At 45.1% G+C, this 23,418-nt stretch overlaps 1 protein-coding gene and 1 long non-coding RNA gene across 2 annotated transcripts; both read left to right on the plus strand.

Annotated features, from left to right (window-relative positions):
* The first annotated feature begins 7,819 nt into the window (after positions 1-7,819).
* On the plus strand, positions 7,820-8,867 carry LOC102019247. Its single transcript, XR_262993.2, has 3 exons — positions 7,820-7,858; positions 8,025-8,183; positions 8,659-8,867. It is a non-coding gene; the product is annotated as an uncharacterized LOC102019247 (long non-coding RNA).
* A 317-nt stretch (positions 8,868-9,184) lies between these two features.
* LOC106149945 (coiled-coil domain-containing protein 86-like) lies at positions 9,185-23,418 on the plus strand (the record flags this gene model as incomplete). The annotated part of the gene is given in 2 exon segments (XM_013520807.1): positions 9,185-9,355; positions 22,853-23,418. Coding segments are annotated over 2 exon segments (737 nt in total), but the record flags the coding sequence as incomplete, so codon positions are not given.

Here is a 23,418-nt window from a genome sequence, read left to right on the forward strand (position 1 = left end):
GGTGGAGGTATGGAATGTCGCAGGCAGGAGCCTGAGCGGACGGGTGGAGGTATGGAATGTCGCAGGCAGCCTGAGCGGACGGGTGGAGGTATGGAATGTCTCCGAGACAGGGAGAATCCCGGGACGAGCAGTTCAGTTTACAGCACTAGACTGGGCTGAAAGCAGACTCCAACAGACAGGCACCGAGGTGCTGGGAGCTGTCTGCAAACATCCGAGCACAGGCCGGGATTACACCGGCGGGGTCCAGCACAGCTGATGTGTTCCGTTTAGGCAGAAGCGGAAGAGTCACCGTGCACTTTCCCTCATGCGCTCTTTCTCCCTCACCGGCCGTGGCGCTGGGTCAAGAAGGGCCTCAGGCCGCCTCCAGCGGGCAGTCCGACAACGCAGCAAATGCGCAGTCAGATACACAAACATTGCTGCGCAGGTCCCGCGATCCCAAGGCTGTTCGTTGTCACAGCATCACCGAGCCCGTCCGGACCCAACGTTTGGCTTTCCGGGATGGCGCTCTTGGTGTTGTCTGGCATTTTTAGAAAGCCAGAGATGGCCGCTCTTTCCTGGTAAGGGGCCCAGGGGTTCTAATACCTAGTGAAAGTTACGCAAGAAGCAAGAGATTTACAGCTGTCGAAGTAGCTCCTCGCCACATTTCGATTAATTACAAAGAAAAAAGCTGATAGGTGAGAAATCCGGTAAGTTCCAACTTGCCAACTGAGCAATACACTGTCAGTAACAATATAAATAAATGTGGATTCCTAACAGGACACTTTGAGGAACATTCCTCATTTCTGTAACAACCCAGATAAAAGTTTTAGGGCGGAAGTCCACTTTTTTTGCGGGGGGGGGGGGGTACCGGGAATTGAACTCATGACCTCAGGCTTGCTAGGCAAGCGCTTAAGCCACTGAGCTATACCCTCCCAAACTTTTTTTTTTTTTTTTTTGGTACCAGAAAGAGAACTCAGGACCTTGCGCTTGCCAGGCGGGCGCTTATGCCACTGAGCTGTATCCCCAACCCCCTAGAGCAGAAATCTAATCCTGAGAAAACACTGGGAAGAATCAAATTAAAGAACATCGTTAAAACTATCAGAGTCGAGTAGCCAAGATATAAATGAGCAAGCAGTATTTATGGAAGATCATGTGGATCAGACATTGTCCATGACTGGGAAACAATGCCCTATTGAATAAGTGCTTTAGGGCCAGGCATATAGCTCAGCGGCGCGAGTGCCTGCCTGGCGAGCACGAGGTCGTGAGTTCGATTCCCGGTACCACAAAACAAAAAAAAAAAACACAACAAAAAAACAGTGCTTTAGTCGGGGATGGTGGCCCAGCACTTGGGAAGCTGAGGCAGGAGGATCATTGTGAGCTCAAGACCAGCTTGAACTGCATAGCGAGACCCTGGCTCAGAAAGACAAAAAAAATAAGTGACTTGCGGCTAACTACCCCATTGGAAAAAATGAAACTAAACCATACCCCACAATGCACACAGAAAGAAATTCTACGTGAATTAAAGATTAACATCTGCTAAGCCAAAGTATAAGCTACAAAGCCTTTAAAATATACATAAAGAAAAATAACTTTATACCTTTGGGTTGAGGAGAAATTTCTCTTAAAACACACAAGGAACAAAAGCCAGAGGAGGAAAAGCTAACACAGTTGACAACATCAAAATGCACCATAAGCAGAAGGAAAAACCAGCCGCAGATGGAAGATTTATAGAGAGACTGTAACTGACAAAAAGTCGGAGTTCACAATACCTGACTGTGATTCTAAAGGGAAAAAAACCAACCTAATAGAAAACTAAACAAAAGAAAGCACGCATAGTCCAGAAGACAAAGATAAACGGCCACAAATCTCAGTGGTGATGGGGGATCTTTAGTGATTGACAGGTTACATCCTGTTTATCACTACTACCCAGAAGTCGCTGGGTTCACACCCAGAAAGTCAGGCCCAACCCTTGCCCCCAGCAGCAAGATCAGACTTCTCGCCACAAACTTTTTTTTTTTTGGGTACTGGGAATCGAACCCAGGACCTTGCGCTTGCCAGGCAGGCGCTTATGCCACTGAGTCGCTACAAATTCAGAATCTGGGGCTGGGGATGTAACTCAGCGGCACAGCTCCTGCCTGGCAAGCACAAGGTCGTGAGTTCGATTCCCGGTACCAGAAACAAAGACAAAACAAAACAAAAAAACAAATTCATAATCTGGAAATACAATTATTTTAACTTAAGAAGTACAAAATGGTGTAAATTTTAAGAAATAAAAAGAAGAAGAAGCAAATGTTAAACTGTAAAGAAAACTCTGAGCCAAGCATTGGCTTTCATGGAGTGAAAAAGGGCAGCTTCACAATCGGACGCTTGCGTTACTGTAAAAACGCGAGCACCGAGGATCACAGGTCTTCCTCCTGAAGCGTCGGGCTCACGTCCCGGGAGTTTTCCTTCGCCCCAGTGTGTCTTCGAGGTGATTACACACAAAACCAGTTGTTTTTCTTACAGACAGAAAGCAGAAAAAATTGGCAGTAAGTCCTGGCGCAGACACAGTCAATTGAAATTGACAGCGACGACAGTTAATTAAGAGGGAGTCTCGGGGCTGGGGATTTAGCTCAGCGGCAAAGCACCTGCCTGGCAAGTGCAAGGTCGTGAGTTCGATTCCTGGTACCGGAAGAAAAGAAAAAAAAAAAAAAAAGAGGGAGTCTCGCAGAAACACCGTAGTGTTACAGACTGAAGCTCATTCATTGAACTGGCGAAGCCTGAATGCGGCTGTTCTCCTGGACACCGCGGACATCCCTTTCCCGGACGCCAGGTTTTCCACTAGTGATTGACACGCAGCCTGATCAGCACACGACCAGCTCGGCTCGGCCCACCTCTGATTAGGGGCTGTTTCCATTCACTCGTTCATCCACCTTGCCTACTGCCTGACATTTACAAACCACCCAAGGTGCTCAGAGCCTCTAAGAAGATACGCACCTGAATCAAGGGGAGGCAGGGTAGCTAAACAGAAGCTCCCCTGACCAGGGATTCCAAGCACATTGGCTTTAATACCTAACCCTGCCCGTAGCCAGTCACTTTTCTGGAACTAGTGACTTAATCTTCTCAAATCGCAGGCTCCTCATCTGTAAACTGAGAGTGCAGATTGGGCACACAAGGCAGAGCGCAGCCTAAGTTTTTGATTCAGTAGATCTGGGACAGGACCTAAGAATATGTATTTCTTCTGGGAAGCTGAGGCAGGAGGATTGCAAGTTCAAACCCAGGCTGGGCAATTTAGCAATTTAGCAAGATCCTGCATCAAAATAAAACATAAAAAGAGCTGGAGATGTATCTCAGCGTGAAGACCCTGAGCTCAGTCCCTAGTACTGTAACGAATAAAAAGTCCACCTCTTGCCGGGTGTGGTGGCACACGCCTGTAATCCCAGCACTTGGGAGGCTGAGGCAGGAGGATCATTGCGAGTTCGAGACCAGCCTGGGCTACAAAGTGAGCTCAAGTCCAGCCTGAACTGCATAGCGAGACCCTGTCTTAAAAAGTAAAAAAAAAAAAAAGTCCACATCTTTGTTGAGCTGGGCAAACGGCCCCAGATACTAGGACCTAAGGCAGGAATCTTGTCTCAAAATAGAAAGGGCTGGAGATGTAGCTCATACTACATGGGTAAATAACACGCGCAGGCCCTGGGTTGAAGCCTCAGTATACAAAACTTTTATTGAGGGTATTTCCGTGTCACAAAAACTCAGAAGAGGAGAGAAGGAAAATAAGCCCACAACCTCTATCTACTTTTTCTCTATTTGTTTATAGCTGTGCTTATCTATGACAGCCGATACAGACTGATATGTCTAGGTAAATAGACATGCAGGTATATTTGACAGGCGGGGATACTCACCACTATACGAACGAGGACGACAAACACATTAATTTGAAATCTTTACCAATTAAACGTAATTTTGTAGTCACAAAGTAGAAACGCAGAAACAACTCTTCCATTGTATTCTGTAGTGCAGACGACCGTCTTTCACGTTGCAAGTTCGGACTCCTTCCACTAGAGGGCGCAGGGCCACCGCGGAGAGCAACGCGGTTTTCCTGACTGCTTTCGGAATTTCTGACAGAAATTTCAATTTCTGATTGAAGGGGAAAATAAAAGCCTTTGGATCCGTCGGTCTCTGGAATGAGCGACTGTCCACGCACCACAGCTTTAGCACCACTGAGAAGAACACCCCGGCACTGCCATACACGTGTGATTTTTGCTTTTTTACCTCTGAACATTATCAAAACGGCAGCCTTATTGTTAGACGCTTTGTCATTCCTCTTAAGTGAATTGATTAGAATTGAGAATACGTTCATTATTTAATGAAAAATAGGTCCTTGTTACTGAAGTTCGATTGCAAAATTACAAATGTAAAAAGCAGGAGAGAGCAGTGCACACTTATCATCTCAGATACTCAGCTGGGCGTGGTGGCGCACACCTGTAATCCCAGCACTCAGGAGGCTGAGGCAGGAGGATCGTTGTCACTTTGAGACCAGCCTGGGCTACAAAGTGAGCTCAAGGCCAGTCTGAACTGCATAGTGACATCCTGTCTCCAAAAAGGCAATAATAATCATCCTCATCTCAGATACTCTGAAGGCTGAGGCCAGAGTATTCCGCGTCTTAGGCTAACTTGAGCGATTTCACTACCTCCCCTGTCTGAAAATATAGGTGGAAAGCGGTTACCGTGCAGGGTAATAGACTCTTGCCTCGCATGTGTGAGGCCATCGGTTCAACCCCCAGTAGCACCAACACGAAAAAGGCAAAGAGCTATGCTCAAATTCCTCAGAACTTGCAGAACTAATAGTTCTTAATTCTTGGCATAGAGAAATCAAACAGGGTTACTTGTGTTTTATCTGCTGTGATGCAACAGATATTCAACACAGCCTCATGTAAATTTCATCTCAAATTACTTAAATTTAATAAAGTCTACTTAAATAACCATGAAGACCCATGAGGGTCTAATCACAGTTTCCCACTGGGTACTGTCCTGGGAAAGTCAGGACTGCCTCTCCCATATTGCACCGTTATGCAGACATGCCAGGAAGGGGACAGACTAACAGCCAATACATATGTGTAAACACGCTCATCTCTGCAAGTAATCGGGAAAATACAAATTAAAATTAAAGGGAGATGCCAATTTAGGTTCATTATATTGGCAAAAATTTACAAGTCAAATTTGAGTGTGTAGGGAAATGGGAGCCTTTGTGTGCTGCTGGAGGAGCTTACAATAGTAGAACCACGTTGCAAAGCAATTTAGCATGTACAATAAAGTTAATGATGCATGCACCCTGCAATCCCACCACTGCACTCCCTTCAGGGAAGACCTGGCTTCATATTAGACTCATTATCCCGGTGGGTTATCACTCTTACACATGCACATAAGGAACCAAATTCAGAAATATTCATTGCAGCATCATTTATAATTGCAAAAAAAAAGGAAATAACACGGTGTTTCTCAGTAGGAGGCTAGAGAAATAAATTACGGCAGAGTCATTTGATAGAAAACTGATGAAGCCGTATAAACGGCAGGTACATGCAACAACATAATTGAGTAGCCCGCGTATAATTTCAAAACTTAGGCAAGGAGCATCTACAATGGCGTTGCACGCAGCAGCGAAAATGAATTGGCTACACCTGTGTATAAATCTTGGGCTCGATTTTCAAGGCTGCTATTTAAAAATTACCAAAAACTTAATGGCTTAAAACAACAAATTTTTTTTAACCTTACATTTTTAGAGAAGTCTGGTAGGGGACTCAGAGGATTGTACTCACCGTGTCTCCAGGGCTGCGTGCCCTTTGGGAGATCCTGCAGGAGAACCTGTCTCCTTGCCAACCCCAGCTAGCGGAGGCCCCTTCCTTCTTCAAGGTCAGCAGCTCTGTCTCCAGGCTTGATTCGCTGTCACCCTGTTAGTTAACATAGTCTTAAGGCAACGAAGCCTTTTTTTCCTCCCTTTTTTGTTTGTTTTGAGACAGGATCTCACTCTGTAGTTCAGGTTGGCCTTGAGCTCACTATGTAGCTGTCAGCTTGCTGGGGGGCGGGGCAAGGGCGATTTCCTCGGTGAGGTCCCCAGGTTAAAGAATGCAGGTGTGCAAGTTGCTAGCAGCTGCAGGCAGCATGCAGCACAGCAGAGTGCAAGAGCGAGAGCCGCCCGTGTCTCTGTCGTGTAATCCTTACACACGTTGTTATCACACATTTACATTCTTACGTAGTGCCGTAGCCAGCACATGTGTGTTGACCTGTGCTAAGTCACATAACTGTATCCCACTAAGTTACATAACTGTATCCCACTGTTGGTCTGTGCTAGACAAGCTGGGTCACATCCTCAGGTGTCCTTAGACACCCCTGAGCTTCAAAGCAGTCAGAGTGGTTCCCCACAATAGCCTAGGCTGGCCTCGAACTTGTGCTGATCTCCCTGCCTCAGCCTCCCAAGGGTGGGGAGTTAGCTGCCTTTTTAAGGAGCAGGAAAGTTTTCTTCTGCGACTGAAGTTTTAGTGTTCTTGAAACCCTGCTTCTTGGCTTGTGCTAAAGGTAAAGTGTCAGTCAAATGTCCTTCTGCCCCAGTGTCCTCAACCCTCTGAAACCCTACTGTGTGCACAACCCCACCCTATCGCCACCCCTGCTTCTGCTCCCAGCTCAAGGGTAATTTCTTTGCAAAGGCCTTGGGTGACCACCCCATCCGAGGTTTCCTAACTGTTCATCACAGCACCTGCAGAGCGTGTCAGAATCGCGTGTTAGACACTGCTGTCTTTGCTTGTATAGTGCCTACCTTCTGCACGGGACTGTAAGCTCCCGGAAGGCAGCGGCATCCTGTGTCTTATACATCTACAGTAGAGCCCAGATCCTATCTAACACATGATATGCAGTGAAATCTCCACAAAGAGCTACATGAATGGGAGAGGAAGTTTTCCTCGGACTGTCTCAGACACACGTTCTCCCTGGGCAGTCGCTGCGGGCGTAGAACGAAGTGTGACTGGTGTTCCCGTGAGTACAAAGGCTGTGAAGGCCCCTGTCCTTGGGGGCTGGTGGAAAAGAATCCCGGAACAGCCCTCAGATTCCCCCCACTCCTCTTTTGTTCCTTTTCTCCCTCCTCTTAAAAACTCCTTCCTCTGCTTTGTTTCGTTCTGTTTCATTTCATGTGTAAAAGGCTTAATTCTGAGAAAAACGATCCCTAGTGCCACAAGTGAAAGCAGAAAATTCCTCTTTGGTTTTCCCCGCGGCCAGCTTCAAGCTTCCGGTCAGTTCTGCAGGTCCGGCAGGATCACACAGCAGCCAGGGCCGAGAGGAACCGTCACCGAATCCTCTGGTGCAAGACAGCAAGCCGGACAAGAAGCCAAAGACCCCGGTGAGACCCAGGAGGGGCCTCTCAAAGAGATGCCCCGCAGACATGGTTTTTCTGACTGCTCCAGTGTTATAGTCTCCTGAGACCTTAGGAAAATCACCTCTGCATTTCTTTGTTGAAGTTTCTCTTGTGTGTACCACCACCCCGACCCACGCTACAGCATCACATTCGTGAGACTCAGGAGCAGAAATTCTTATATCTAAACTTCATTTCCCTCTCCCTACATGGTGTGTGTGTGTGTGTGTGCATGCACATGCGTGTGTGCATGTGTGTGTGTGAGTGTGTGTATGTGAGAGAGAGACAGAATCTCCCTGTTACATGTCAGGGATCTGTAGAGCCCAGATCCTATGTAATGTAGCTAATGACAAAAACTTAAAATTACAGCAAGTTTCATGTATGTTGTTTCATTTAATTTGGTTTATTAGCCAGGCGTGGTGACACACACCTGTAATCCCAGCACTCAGGAGGCTGAGGCAGGAGGATCATTGCAAGTTCGAGGCCACCCTGGGATACAAAGTGAGTTCAAGACCGGCCTGAACTGCATAGTGAGACCCTGTCTCAAAAAGACAAAAAACAAAAAAATAAAATTAATTTGATTTATTTTATATGAACAGACTCCCAGGTGAGCCTGTGTAAGCCCCACAGGGCCAGAGGCCTCCCCGGGACCTACCCTGTCTCGCAGGTCACAGCGTCCTGTTGTCAGTGTGTTCCCACAACTGTCCTCCAGGGAAGAGGTACGCTGGCTGCTGACCCAGCCTGAAGACCTGGCAGTGTGCTAAATGGACTAGAGCCGGGCTCTAATTCCCAGGAATAGCTGTGACGGTTTAGTGTGCTCTCCTGGGTAAGGACAATTGTTCCACCAAGGACTTCTCCTGCCTAACACAAGTATTTGGGGGTCTGCCAGACTTGACTTTGACTTTTTTTGAAATTGCAATTAGATAGCAACAAAGGGACACAAAAAGCACAGACAAAAGATTTCTGCCTACTCTTAATTCTTGAAAGAAGAACACCAGGAGCCGAAGGTGTCATCTCCGCTGCTCCTGCTCCCGCCCTTCCCTTAAGGGATCAGGGAGCCCAGGGCTCAGGCCTGGTTCCATGCGAGGGGTCTTTGGAGACAGTGAGAGAGGGGCTGCAATCCCCCTGCCCCCCAAGCCACTGCCCGCACAAGTGGGGACCATGCACAATGGGGGGGCGTTAGGGACTGCTGGGGGTGGGGAAGTTTTTCCCCTTTTTATTTTATTTTTTTCCCTTTGCAGTAAAGCCGCGATTGGCTCATGGTAACATCTTACCATAATTCATTTGTCTTTTTTTTTCAGGCTTGCAGCATGAAACTAGGACCTCACATGTGCTAGGACCTCACATGTACTGCTCAGCTCAAAGCCTGGCCCCCGGCTCTCCTGCCCCATTGCGACCACGGAGGCGAAGGATTATTCCCCCCATTCTATAAAAGAAATATCAGGAGCAAGCAAACACAGTTTTTAATCTTTTTAATAAAAAGTGGAGCAGGGAACAGCTCCTAAAAGCATTAACAAGTGATCGTGTATTCTTTTCCATTGCTAAAATGAGATGTGTTTGAAGACTATGGTGAATTTAAATTTTTAAAAACGTTATAAACAAACAAACAAAAAAGTTATAAACGACACTTTGTTATTCATCCCCTAAAAACACTCTTCCTTATTCCAGTACACTTCGCTTTTGCCACTTTCTGAAGCAGTGTCTTTAGTTGCACTCTCGCGGCTGCCTCAGACTTCTGAATCGATTCAAAACAGCTACCTTTCGTGATCGCTTTGACTCTGGGCAAGAGCCGGGAGTCCCCCGGCGTCAGAAGTCAGGCGGCCCCGGATGGTGGACGGGATGGATGGGGACACGGTGATGTTCGCACAGACCTGCCTTTCCTGGGTTGGCACCGGGCAACAGCACTCACCACATGCTCGTGAAATCGTATCTCATAAAGCCTCAAAGAGGACTTTCAGAACTGCTTCAGAATGTGGCCAGAATCCCCTGCAGGGACAAGTGTGTTTGAAGCAAGCGGGAGGATTTTGTGGGAGATTCATGGCAGTGTCTTTTACTGCAAAAACATTTTTTAAAAATTTAAACACATGCTTTTTTTTTTTCTTCTTTTGGTTTTTTTGAGTCAGGGTTTTGCTATGCAGTTCAGGCTGGCCTTGAACTCATGATGATCCTCCTGCCTCAGCCTCCCCAGTGCTGGGATTAGAGCCAATAACATAGTGGTTAAGTATTAGACTGGGTAGGTGGACAGTCCTGGTTCAGAGTCCATCTTTGCTGCGCATGACCTCTCCGTCCTTGAGACAGACGTGGCATCACCTGTACATTAACACCTTCGTCTAACCGGGCACGGTGGGCCACACCTGAAATCCCAGCACTTTGGAATGCTGAGGCAGGAGGATCACAAGTTCCAGCCCAGCCTGGGTAACTTAATGATTTTTGTAAGGCTCTGTCTCAAAATTTTAAAAATTTAAAATGTTGGGGATGTAGCTCAGTGGAAGGCTTTGGGTTCAGTCTCCAGTACCATGCTGGAATTGAAAATAATAATAAAATAATAATGTAATAATAATAATAACAACAGAGATTAATCACAGCTTTCTTATACCATACTGAATGCCAGGCGTCCTCAGACAGACCGAGCCATGCAGGCACTCCAGGCAGCAGAGAAAGGCCAGCTGGAGAGCACCTCAGGCAAGGGGTTTCTCAGGCCCTCCAGGTCACGCCTCTTGGGTGATGACTTGCTTTGCCTCTTGATCATACACTGTGACCTCTGGTACTAATCCCAGGTTCTAGCTGTCCTGTATGGTAAATATGGAACCAGACACCCCACACCCCACTTTCACCCAGACAGCCTGTCCTGGGCTTATGCAACTCGACTAGGACTCACAGGAAACCATGGGTCTCTTTTCTTTTCTTTTCTTTTCTTTTCTTTTCTTTTCTTTTCTTTTCTTTTCTTTTCTTTTCTTTTCTTTTCCTTTCTTCCTTCCTTCCTTCCTTCCTTCCTTCCTTCCTTCCTTCCTTCCTTCCTTCCTTCTCTTTCTTTCTTTCTTCTTCTTCTTTTTAAGAGATCTTGTTATGTAGTCCAGGCTGGCCTCAAACTCACGGTGATCCTCCTGCCTCAGCCTCCTGAGTGCTGGAATTAGTCATGCACCACCATATCTGGCCAGGAATTTCAAATTAAGTTGGAAGAGTGCATCTGCAGCTGAAGTGGCCTACTGCAGGGCCTGCTGTCCCCCTGGAGCCCTCACAGGAAGTGCAGCCCTTGCAAGACAGCCAGGAATCCTCACCTCTGGTCCAAGCAGATTCTTGTCTGGTTCCTTCAGATTCTTTTCAACAAATCGCTGCCCACCCTGCACAGAGCTCTGAAGTTTGCGATGCCATTTCAGATACACTCTGTCTCCAGCTCCTAGATTATACATGTCCTTTGTCTCGAGCCACGGGTACTGGGGAAGGGGATAAAGATGTGGGGTGAAGAGCTGAGCACAATCCCGAATCTTTGCCTCCAACCTCAGGGCTCTTTGCCCTATACCTCAGTCGCCTCTGCTGTACTAGGTCTCGCCCTCACTGTCTTCCACTAAAGATGTCTCAGCTCGGACGCAACCCGCCTTACTGTCCCCCCCCGAGTCCCGCAGCTCCCTATCTTTTACTTTTCCTCATGCGTCTTCATTCTAACCTACTGACCTCGTCAGAAGTAATTAAGAGAAAGATACGAGGATGATGACAGGGTGGGGGGCGTCTCCTCGGCGAGGAAACTCCTGCACTGGCAGAATCTGTCCGCCTCCTTCTAAAGCATTCAAGGAAATTAACTTGCAAAGATTAGGGGTGGACATGGTGGTGCACACCAGTAATCATAGCACTCAGGAGGCTGAGGCAGGAGGATCACTGTGAGTTTGAGGCCATCCTCAGCTACATAGCAAGACCCTCTCTCAAGAAAATATTTGCAAATCATAAACCTAATCAGGGGTTAATATCCAAGATATATAAGAAATTCATGAGTCAGTAGCAGAACAGCAAAACCAAAGGCCTAATCACAAAATGGACCAAGAATCCGAGTAGACATTTGTTCAAAGAATACATATAAATAGCCACCAATTACATGAAAGGATACTGAGCATCATTAACCATCAGAGAAATGCAAATCAACACTACAATGAGATATCACGATATATCAGGAATACCTTTTAGGACAGTTATTATAGAAAAGACAGGATCTTGACATGGTTGCACACGCCTATGATCTCAGCACTGTGGAAGCTGAGGCAGGAGGATTGCCACTAGTTTGAGGCCAGCCTGGACTATATACTGAGTTTAAGACCATCTTCAACTACATAGTGAAACCTTGTCTCAAAAAACAAAAATGTGTGACACTCTTTATATGTGGAATTAAAAAATTTCAAATCACAGAAACAGAATAGACCCAGCACTCGGGAGGCTGAGGCAGGAGGATCATTGTGAGTTCGAGACCAGTCTGGGCTACAAAGTGAGCTCAAGCCCAGCCTGAACTGCATAGCAAGACCCTGTCTCAAGAAAGACCAAAAAAAAAAAAAAAAAAAAAAAAAAAAAAAAGAGAGAGAAGAAATAGAATAGAGTGGTTATTGCCAGGGGTTTGAGCTTGGGTGAAGGGGGGAGATGTCGGTCAGTGTGTACAAACTGTACCTGAATGAACCTATTCCAGGGATCAAACGTACAGCACAATGAGGATAATCAGTAATTATAAGTGTGAAATGTGGGGCTGGGGATTTAGCTCAGTGGCAAAAAGCGCCTGCCTGGCAAGTGCAAGGTCGTGAGTTCGGTTCCCGGTACCAGAGAAAAACAAAAAAAAATAAAAAGAAAATAAAAAAATATATATATAAATGTGAAATGTGCTGGGGGGGGGTCTTAAATGTATCATGAGCCCTGCTGTAAAGGTGACTATGTGAGGTGACAGATGCGTCAGACCGGTGTGATTGTATGATCTTTTCATAATGACTGCGTCTACAATACCAAAGGATCGGTGCTCTTTGATTTAAAGAGGCTTAAATCCCAAATACCATCATAAATTGAAAATAAGTTACAAGTGAAAAATGCATCTAGTGACCTAACGTAATGAACCTCACAGGCAAGCCTTGCCCACTTTTAAGATGCTCAGAACACTTACGTTAGCTTACAAGTAGGCAAATTCGTCTAACACAAAGCCTCTTTTATATTCATAACAAAGCTTTGAATAGGCCATTGCAATGAAAAACTGTACTTAAAGTGAAAAATAAAATTATTATTAGGTTTATTTTTGTAACATCAGTCTGCGATCAGCTCCAGCTCTGTCCTCACACTCCGCCCTTTTGTCAGGCAACTGTGTGTGCAAAAGGAGCCTCTTCTCCCAATCTTGGGGACCTGCGCGCTGCTGATTGCTGCTTCTGATCACAAAGGTGCAGACACAGAGATGTCAGCCTCTGTTGCTCAGTTGTTAAGGCCTGGCCCTTCTGGCTGTGGTGACTTCCAGCAGATTTAAAGGACCTTTTCACCCCATGCCCCTTTGTTGTTCTCCCTTTCAACTTTTGGGAGCTAGGCATTAAAGACCAGGAAGTTCAAAGGAGACTACGTATACGAGGAAAACAGAAAGTGATCGTGCACACCAAGGAGAACACAGCCTCAGAGAAAACCGAGGAGATGTAATGTTCACACGTCAGCCTTATCCTTGGCATAGAGAGAGCCTACAGCAAGCAAAAAATCGAAACAGTAAACGGAAGCAATAACAGTAAGAAAAGCAGCAAACCCTGGGGAAGGAAGAGAATCTGACTTCTGGAGTGATCACATTATTAGATTCAAATGTCCAGTTTTTTCAACAATAACAACGAAATCACAAGGCCTAGAAAGACAGAAGAAAGTATGACCACTCAAAAGGGAAAAATAAATCACCAGAAACTGTCTGTGAGAAAGACCTGACAGCAAGTTTATCAGACAAAGATTTTTAAACAACTGCCTTGAAGGTGCTCAAAGAACCCAAAGAAAGATGCACAGAAAGTCAAGAAGCAATGTACAAACAAATGAAAGCACCAATAAAGAGATTTAAAACAAAGTTTAAAAAACCAAAAAGAAATTCTGGAAGTAAAATTATACTAACAGAAATGAAACATTCACTAGAGAGATTCAAATTAGGATTTGAGCAGTTAGAAGAAAGAATTAGCAAACTTGAAGGTAAAACAATGGAAACTCTTGAGGCTCAGTAACAGAAAAAAAAATGCTGAAGAAAAACAAACACAGCCTAAGAGACCTGTGAAAGAGCATCAAGTGGACCAACACATGTATCATGGGAGCTCTAGTAGGAGAAGAAACACAAAAGGGAAGGAAAGAACATTAAAAAAAAAAAATAATGGTTGAAAAACATGTCTATTCAAGTCCTTTGCAGTAGGCATGAAAAGCAAAAAGACCAATTAGACCTCATGCAAATTTTAAAATGCATATCAAAAAACACTATCAACACAGTAAAAAGTCAACCCACAGAATGCAAGAAATATTTGCAAATCATCTATTTTCAGATTACATGAATAACTTCTAAAACTCAACAAGAACAAAACAGACACTGTGGCTCAAAAATGGCTAACAGACTTAAAAGACTTCGATAGTTTTCTAAGAAGATGTGTAAGTGAAATAAAAACCTGACAGGAGGGACCGTGCTGACCACTAAGGAAATGCAAATCCAAGCTACTTTGCTATTTCACACCTACTAGGGTGGTTTTTATAAGCGAGCACACATACACACACGAGTAATAAGCACTGGTGAGAATGTGAAGACCCTGGGACCCCGTGCGGAGTTGGTAGAAATGTACAATAGCATCGCAAACGGGAAATAGTGTGGTGGGTACTCAAGGGAGCTGCAGAGGCTGTGTGCCTCCTGCCCCGCCCTCCCAAGTAGAGGGGATCATAAAAAGGAAGGCACGCGCCACCACACCCAGCTCTGTAGCTGAGTTCAAATGATTTTCTTGTTTGTTTGTTTAGGGTGTTTTTCTCTTTTGGGGGGACTTTTTGAGACAGGGTCTCACTTTGTAGTACAGATGGGCTTGAATTCACTATGTAGCTCAGGCTGGCCTTGTACTCATAGCAATCCTCCTGTTTCGGCCTACCAAGTGCTGGGATTACAGGCATATGCCACCATGCCCAGTGCTGAGTTCTAAAGTGTGAAAAGCCTGGCAAAAAGATAGGGGTCAGGTGGTGATGGTGTGTGTGTGTGTGTGTGTGTGTGTGTGTGTGTGTGTGTCCGTGTCCACTCAGAACCCAGGTTTAGCATGAAGATTATTCCACATTGAAAACATTTGCAATTCAATACATGGAGGAAGAGACCCCGGACCTTCCCTTACCTGACTAAAAGCAGCGACTCCTGGGAAGTGAGGCTGCCAGGAAGTCCTACTCCAGGGTAGTTCTGCGGCCCTGGAGAGCAGGGAACGCCTCCTTGCTCCCGCCACACCAAATAGGACCGCAAACTGTACGTCGTGGTTGTAACTCACACACTGCCAGGGAACACACCTCCCAGGACAGAGGAGCTTTTGCTCCCCGCATGTTGGAGGCAGGAGAACGGCACTTGAGACGTGTGAAGGGGAGGGAGGGACGAGATGAGGTGGGGAGCAGCTGGAGTCCAGTGTGGTGGAAACAATCCAGCAGGGCTTGTGGCAAGAGATGCAGCTGTGTTGCTAGTATGTCAGTCATGAGGGGTCTTCGTGGCTGTCACAAATGCACTTTACTCAAAATAATAAGCATCGTGTGTACTTCCTCGGAATTCTGAAGGAACATCAGGCACAGCTGAGAGCAAAGGCAGGTTATACCTGCTCCTCTGGACGTGACTTGTATTTAGAGATAGGAATCTGCAAACTTTTTTTTATTGTAACTCCCAACAGTAAAAAAAATTTGAGCATGCAACTTCAATACCTGTACATTTATGTATAAAAACTATACACACAAACTACAGGGGGAATGCTTTGTTTACAAAATTATGACATGCATAGAATAGAAATTTAAAAGTATATGCATCTGAGCAGCTGATTTGAAGGTAACAATATACAGTGGAATTACAACGGTGAACTCCTACCATCTTGTCTAGTGAAACTCAGTATTATCTCTAAGGTTTTATTGAAGAATTATTTACTTATTCTTTTTAATGGTTTGAGCAATCTTTCATTCTTCCATCTGATAATCTGAGCAATGTAGTTGAGGATAGCAGTATACTATGTAATGACCACTGTTGATCTGTATTAATTTGTCTCGAGACCGTGTATCACTTTGAATGTTTTGCTTTGATTTGTTTATGTTCGTGATACTGGTATGCTGCTGCTGCTCTATTTTTTTGTTTGTTTGTTTCTCATGTACTACTCTCTTTAAAATTAAAAAAAAAAAAAGTACATGGATATTGTAAGGCTGCTTCTCCAAAGTCCAACATCCAATCCTCTTACACCTCCTGGGGGAGGGTCCTTTGCAGGAGTGAATGTTGGCCTACCCTACACGCAATAGCACATGCATCTAATTCTGTTTTCATGGAAATGAGAAGGTGCAATAAGAAAAACTGTCCAAAATACAGGCCCCAGGAAACAATAGTGATACTGTCTCGACACTCTTAAAATTCTCGTTGCACTAGAATTTTAAGAGTGTGATTCCCGGTAGAAGCTGAACTGCTTCCTGTTTTCTCTGGAGGGAGTACTTGGGCTCATCTTGGTATTCGGAGGTGGGGGTATTGGCATGAGTGGGCCAGCGCGGTACTGTCCTTTATTGGCCAAGCCAGTCTTGCAAATGGAGACTCATCCAGGCATTCATATCTGTGAAATATTGGTTTAAATGTCTGAGCCTTGGACTTACTCCATTCTACCTGTGAAAGCATTTGGCAAGGCTTTGAGATATATGTATCTCATATATATATGTGTGTATATATGTATATATATAAATTATATATGTATACATATATATGTATATATAAAAATATATATACATATATATGTATATATATAAATTACAGCAGTTTTTATTTTGACATTCATGCATACCTATGTCTTTTAAAATTGTCTTGTACATCTTGCATGGAATATCCTCTGGTCTTATTATTTCTCGTATATAAATTTATTCTTTATGAGTAACAGCTGGCCTCTGGCTTCTTCCTTACGTCTCATGGAGGCCCTCCAAGGGCCAGGGATATAGCTCAGCAGCACAGCGCCTGCCCGGCAGGTGTGAGGCCCTGAGTTCAATTTCTGGTACCAAAAAAACAGAATTCAAAACCTCCAGAATTCCATCATGGGCTTCACCCTAGTGACCTTATCTTTTTTTTTTTTTAAGAGCAGAATATATTTATTGAGGGAAAGAAAGCTTCTGCCCAAGAGAGGGACACAAGGGGGGCCCGAGCAGGTTGCCTCCTAGCGATTTTATCGAATCTTAATCCCCTCCGGAAGGCCCCCCGTCTGGGCTGTCTTCAGATTAAGTTTCCACCACTTCCACACCTCACCACGGAGACTACATTTCAATCTTTCAACACTTTGGGAACACTCAGATAACATCCAAAGCAGCACATGGGTACGTTTTATATTCATAAACTTTTAGGGTGGAAAATGAAGTTTTATTTATTATAAAAAGGAAGAACTGAGACAGCGAAACTATTCTGTATGTTCCTGTCTTGGCTGTCACTCCTCACTGGTCAAAACCGACGGCGTGTACAACAGAGTGACGCGGAATACCGACGCTGGGCGTCAGCCGGAGGACACCGACGGCGCTCCTCGGTTGGCACCAGGGTACCCCCCCACACACACACACACAGTGTCAGCAACAGGAGAAGCAGCGGGGCTGAGGGCGCCTCTAGGAACTCCGTGCTTTCTGCCTAACTGTTCTATAAACTTAAAACTGCTCCCCAAATAACTTTATAAACAGCTTCAACAGAAACCATTGGTTCTGACTAGTTTGAGCGCTGCTGCTTCAGAGAAAAACCAAGTTCATAAAAAATTCAAACTGACACCAAAAAGTGAGTTCAGCTGATAACTGTTTTCCAAAAATGTTATTTGCTTTACAAGAAGTGGTACCATGGGATTCTTCTAAACAGACAACGTCTCTAATGTATTTAAATAGGACTCTATTTCCCAGCCTTGGAATTCCCTTGTACCCTCAGCAGTCAGGAGCAGACCTCCGCGGCAAATGAGGAATAACTCTACAAACTTGTCTCTGAGAAAATCAGACCACCTCAGAATGTCTGCGGCCGAAGAATAAGGATGAGACAGAAGGAGTCTGCCCCAATTTCCTCAGACCCAGGCGTTACAGATGCACGTACTCCTTGACGTGATAAATCTTTTTGTTACAGTTTGCTCTGCAACGAATCCATCTTCGACAGTTGAATCGCAGCTGACGTTTCTTGCCTAATTTTCGCTGTTTTCCTCTGAGTGATAGCGCCAGTTTTTATAAGCGATGATATTTAATACTTCCGTCGGGACAAGCTCATTGAATATTCATAATCTGCTTATTTGTGCAGCAGCCGCCAGGGAAGTCATAGCAGGATTTCAAAAGCAGAAAATAGTAGCTCTGATGAAAGGCTCTGATGTGTGGGTGTGTGGAAGTCATCAATATGAGCTGAAGGAAAGAAGATTCTGCTTTAGTAACGATCTGTGCGAAATGGAAACAGGTGACTTTGAGCAGATGGCTAAAAATATACAGCGGCTTTTATTCATAGAAAATTAAAAAGCTGAGAACCCTGATTTACCATAGCTTCATGTACTTGTCTTGAAAAGCAGAGATAAGTTTTTGGGAGACAAAGGAGCTGAATGATGTAGTTGAAAATTTAGGAATATCTCTCTTATATTATTCTCAGACGCCAGTTTTCTCCCTGTCATTCTTCTGTTCCTGCTTCTCCTGCGCTGATCCATCCAGCGCTTCCGCTAAATCCACCTCTATTGTTCGGTTCTGTCTCCCCTGCCAGGAAAAATGCTGCCGAATGAAATTGGCAAGATCTTTTGACAGCTTGTCTTTACTACTCTGCTGCCAAAAAAAGTGAAAATGGTTATTTATACGGTCCATTTCAACAAGCTGCTCTTAAATTACGGTCCAAGTGTCTTTTAAAACAATAATTAATATTTCATGATTGGCCACCTAGCCAGCCACACTCCTTAAGGGAACGGGATTCCCCTAGAATCACACAGGGTTCAGCAGCGCCTGTATTTGTGTGTTCTGAAGTGGGTTTTATTGTTGCATTTTTGTCCACAACATTCAAAGAATTTGGGGCTAACAGTATTAAATTGAACTAACTATACAGCACTGTCATTTTATGTAAACAAATCAAGTATGAGTAATGTCATATAGTGGAACCTAATAGATAATAAATGTGTGTTGGTTAGAATTGAATAGACTTATATAAATCATTCTATAAAAGCTTTGAAGTGCAGAAATACAATAAATTATATAGAAAGTGCGGAAATACAGTAAACTAAGACACTATAAAACAAACCCATTAAACCAGACATTCTCAACTAACATTGCAAGTGCCAGTAAGGAGGCAAGTAGGAGCTGACTGTTACGGTCTCTGCCTGGATGTCCCCTCAAAGCCTCATGCTTCTAGAGTTTTTGATTGACTCCTGGTACAATGGGGTTATGGGTATGAGTGCTACACTCATGTTCCATTGGAATTCTGGGTGTGAGTGCTACCCCCACCCTGCATGGGTGTAGCAGGATGGGTAGCCTGCATACAGTGTAAGGGAGGGAAAGAGGCTGCTTGCTGCTACTCCTCCCTTTTGTTCTTCCACGCCATGAACTGCTGCCCTCTGCCATGTGCCACTCTGCCTTGGAGCCAGCTGAGTATGGACTGAAAGCTCCACAAACAGTGAACTAAATAAACCTTTCTTTCCTTCATTTTGGGAGTCAGGTATTTTGTCTCAGCAACGAGAGAACAGTAACTACGACACTGACCGACAGACTATAACGTCCTCCAAGATTGCAGTGATTTTGCCAGAATGATTTGGGCCTTAGGTTTCTGCAGCAAAATAACAATAATGCCAGGACAATGACTAACATTGTTTAGCACGTATTACTGGAGTTGGCACTGAATACTTCGTGTGCACTTTGCATGTAATCCCTACCGCAAAACTATCAGGGTAACTGTCTTCGTTGTATGGAAGTAGAAGTTAAAACAGAAATGCTTTTTATCTTTGAGAAAATAGTCACATTTCCTAGAGACACATTAAACTGAAAAAGTAGGCCAGGCGTGGTGGCGCCAGGCTATAATCCCAGAACTTGGGAGGCTGAGGCAGGAGGATTGTTGCGAGTTTGAGAACAGCCTGGGCTACAAAGTGAGCTCAAGGCCAGCCTGCACTGCAAAAAGACAAAAACAAAACAAAACAAAACAAAAACCTGAAGAAGTCTTGACAATATCCTCAATGTTACTTGGATAACTGTAACAAACCATGTATAAGAGTATTCTTTGAATATCTCTTGGCCTTGAACAAAGATTTTCATGCATAAAATCCGCTGGAGACTCCTCACCTACCCAGCATTTGGACCTTCTGGTCCCCTTGGTCCTCAAAATATGGTTTTTATGGCAGCATTCTTGACAAGGTTGATGAGATTATTAGATATGCAAAATCTTAGACCTCATTCCAGGAGAATCAGAAACGCACTTTATCAAGATCCCCGGGTAATTTACATGTGCATTAAAGTTGAAAAGTGTAAAGTAGGTCTTCTGTGTCTAAGTTTTAAACACACTCCTGAAGCGACTCTGATACAGCTGATGGAAATATGGGGCTTTATAAAACACTGTTCAGGCATGATATTAAGATGCAATCCACTGAAATTGTAATTGCAAAGTAATCTGAGAAGCTGGAGGTGTGTGTGTCACAGAATCAAGACGACAGTAGGTATGTGCTCAGAATAGTCTGTGCTCCAATGCCACGGCTGGGTCCCAGAATCAAATCCAGGATATTGGCAGGGCTTTACCTATGCTTTTAAAAATCCCATGAGCAAAGAAGAAAGTGTCCTTTAAGTTACAAGGCGGCCCACCTCAGATAAGAAATTCATTGAAGTCAAAACTATAGGTAAAAATCTTTGAGAATGTAGCATTCATGTCTTAATATAACTATGTTTAATTTTTAAAAAATAATTTCAGAGCCGGGTGTGGTGGTGTACGCCTGTAATCCCAGCATGTGGGAAGCTGAGGCAAGAGGATCGTTGAGAGTTCAAGATCAGCCTGGGCTACAAAGAGAGCTGAAGGCCAGCCTGAACCACACAGCAAGACCCTGTCTCAAAAACACAACACACACACAAAAAAATTTCAATTACCGCTGAGCCAAGTTGACGCTGCAGTAAGGTGTATGACTTGTGTTTTCCAGAATACCAGTGCATACTTCTACTTACTACCAGGAAATACGCTCACATGGTAAATTAAAGGTGGTTCTCAAAGGACAGTGTAAATAACAGGTTAGATTAATACGTAGAAGAAATCTTACCATCAGGTGCATTTCTTAAAACCTGCTTCCAAAAAGTGGGAGTACGGCAGGGGAGAGGTGGGTGGGGGGTTGGCTACTTTTTAGCTAAGGAAAGAGCTGCCACCAGGTGGAGCACCGTCACAGGAAATCGGGTGTGAGAATCACAACGCTGGCTGTCTCCCAAACGTGGGTCACCCTGGCTTCCTGGATTTCCGGTCATAGACATTCTCTGTCTCGTATCTGTGAAATAAGGTAGGCTCTGAGATATGTGAAAGATAAAAAGAACATGAAAAATCTGAAACTATGACAAGAATAATTGACTTCCCAATTCCCCTGATGGCTGGATCAGAAAAGGGATCTCCCCACAAAAACCCTGATCGGTCACATTTTACTCCCTGTGAGCCTGCTGCTCAGTTGAAAGGAATCATCAATCCACAGAACACAGAATGGAGAAGTGAGGAGAGTTCCCACATGGAACGCAGCTGTGACGTGGAAATCTGGCCTTGCTGGGCCTTAAGACCTTCCCTGGACTTTCTAAGGCTCCAGGCTCTCATCTGTAAAATGAGAACAAGGGTGTGCACCTTGAAGGGCTCCTGTGAGAATGCACATAAATGCTCACCTTAGTGGGTAAATGGCCGATCTTCAACGCGAATAAAACGTTGGCTTGCTAATATCAACGCATTAACATTTAACGCATTTTATTGACTATTCATCGGACACTAAGGTAATTAAGATTTTGTATCTGATTTTAAATTTCTTTCTATTAAAGATGATTAAAATTGAGATTATCACAATAAAGATAACCGGCATTCATTTACTTGATGTGTGCAATAGATTGTAAGCACTTTTTTTTTAGATGGGGTCTGTCTGTTCCTCGGGGTGGTCTTCTGTCTGTCTTCCTCAGAACCGGGAATACAAACCTCGACTATACTCCTGGCTGTAGGCAATTTAAAAAAATTGTATCAGTAGGTGCTCATCCACTCCCAGGAGCTAAGAACTGATTCATTTTACAGATGAGGAGACTGAGTAGTGGCCCCTGGACGCACCGCTGGATACCCTGTCTCTGGGGCTTTTTTGCATGATGCTGGTTTAGGTATAGATGCCACCAACAATTCATTTCTAGGGGATGCAAACTTTGCTTCCACATTGTACTTCCCAGATACAAGCGAAAATAAACCCCAGCGGCGCCACGGGTGATATGAATTGCATTTAGACTTAAATAAATTTCATTTGGATTTGATTACAGTTCCCACCTAAGTGGGCTGGCTGCCTCCACCTCCTCCTCCCGGCCAACCCGTCCTTTCACACTGCCCACAGTTATCTTTACAACACAAATCTGATCATGACACTTCTCCACTTAGAAGGCTCCCTGCTGTCTGCAGCACTCTGGCCAAGAGCTCAGCATGGCACAGGAGGCTTCTCCCGGCTGGGCCTGACCTTCCTTTCCAGCCTTGGCTTTGGACATCCTGGCTCTTCGCTTGGCTCTTACATAACACAGGGCCACCTGCAAAGAGGGCAGCCCAGGGCACAGCAGTCCAAACTCCTGCATAGTAAAACAGAAAAAACTTTTAAATATGCTTGGAGCGTCCCCCTTACAGTCTACTCTGTTGGCATAAAATAAAAAGACGTGCTAAAACTTGAAACTTGTTTTTTTCGTTTCCAAGATTTGCAATTAAAAACAATGCGTACAGACTAGCGGTTGATACGTTATATCTATCATTTCAAGATTCTTTTTCACCTCCTCTCAGATCTGGTATTTGGGTGGAAGATCTCTGTAACCGAATCTGTAGCTCCCCAGAGTAAAAAGGTTCTTTCCCCTGGAAAGCTCTCATTTCCCTTAGGAAGCAAACTACTTACTATTCGTCCTGCATCTTTAGGCACGTATAGGAACACCCACCCAGCATTCACAAGGTCTTGGGGTTGATTTCCAGCACCAAAAACGAACCCACTTAAACCCCGCTCAAGTACCACCTTCCTCCCCAGGCCTCTTCTGCACCTCGTTATTAGAGCGGTTCTGTCATATAGCACTGTTGCACCGCCTGGATTATTTATTTATACATCAGACGTATTTACACAACATTCAATCATACAGCAGTAGGGCAGGTCTCTTGGTTCTGAACCCCCAGCTGTTGGCTCGGCGAGCAGTGCACAGTTAGAATTCCAGAGTCCACCAGCGGACGCGCGAGTGAGTGATCAAAGCCTCAGAATACTCCCGGTGGGTCTCCCAGGGGCAACGCGCGGGCACCGGGCACGCCCCTGGACACCTCGCTTTCACACATCAGGACCACACGACGTGAGAAGCGACCTGGAAGCAGCCGAGGGCGGTCCCAAGCGGGAAGCGGTTCCGTCAGAAGGCTGGCAACGTCCTAGGTCGCCTTGCTGCTCCACCGCGCCTGCCCACCGTCCTACTCGGTGCTCGCGGGGTGCAGAGGATTCCGCGTTCGTGAGGGGGCTTTCTGCACCTCCACGGCAGAGCCTCGCCTTCCCTCGATTTTCAACACCGAGTCGGCCACGGCTCCCTGTTCAGTTTCCCACCGGGGTCAAAACCCCGAAGTCCTTTCTGGACTCGGAGCGGAGGCCGAGGGCGGTCCCGCGTGTGGAAGGGCTGTCCGGCCGCGGGGTCCGGGTGCCAGCGCGGGACCGGGGCGCAGGGGCACCGCCCAC

This window comes from Chinchilla lanigera, unplaced genomic scaffold, assembly GCF_000276665.1.
Source record: "Chinchilla lanigera isolate Chin_1 unplaced genomic scaffold, ChiLan1.0 scaffold00057, whole genome shotgun sequence".
In the NCBI taxonomy this organism is placed as follows: domain Eukaryota; kingdom Metazoa; phylum Chordata; class Mammalia; order Rodentia; family Chinchillidae; genus Chinchilla; species Chinchilla lanigera.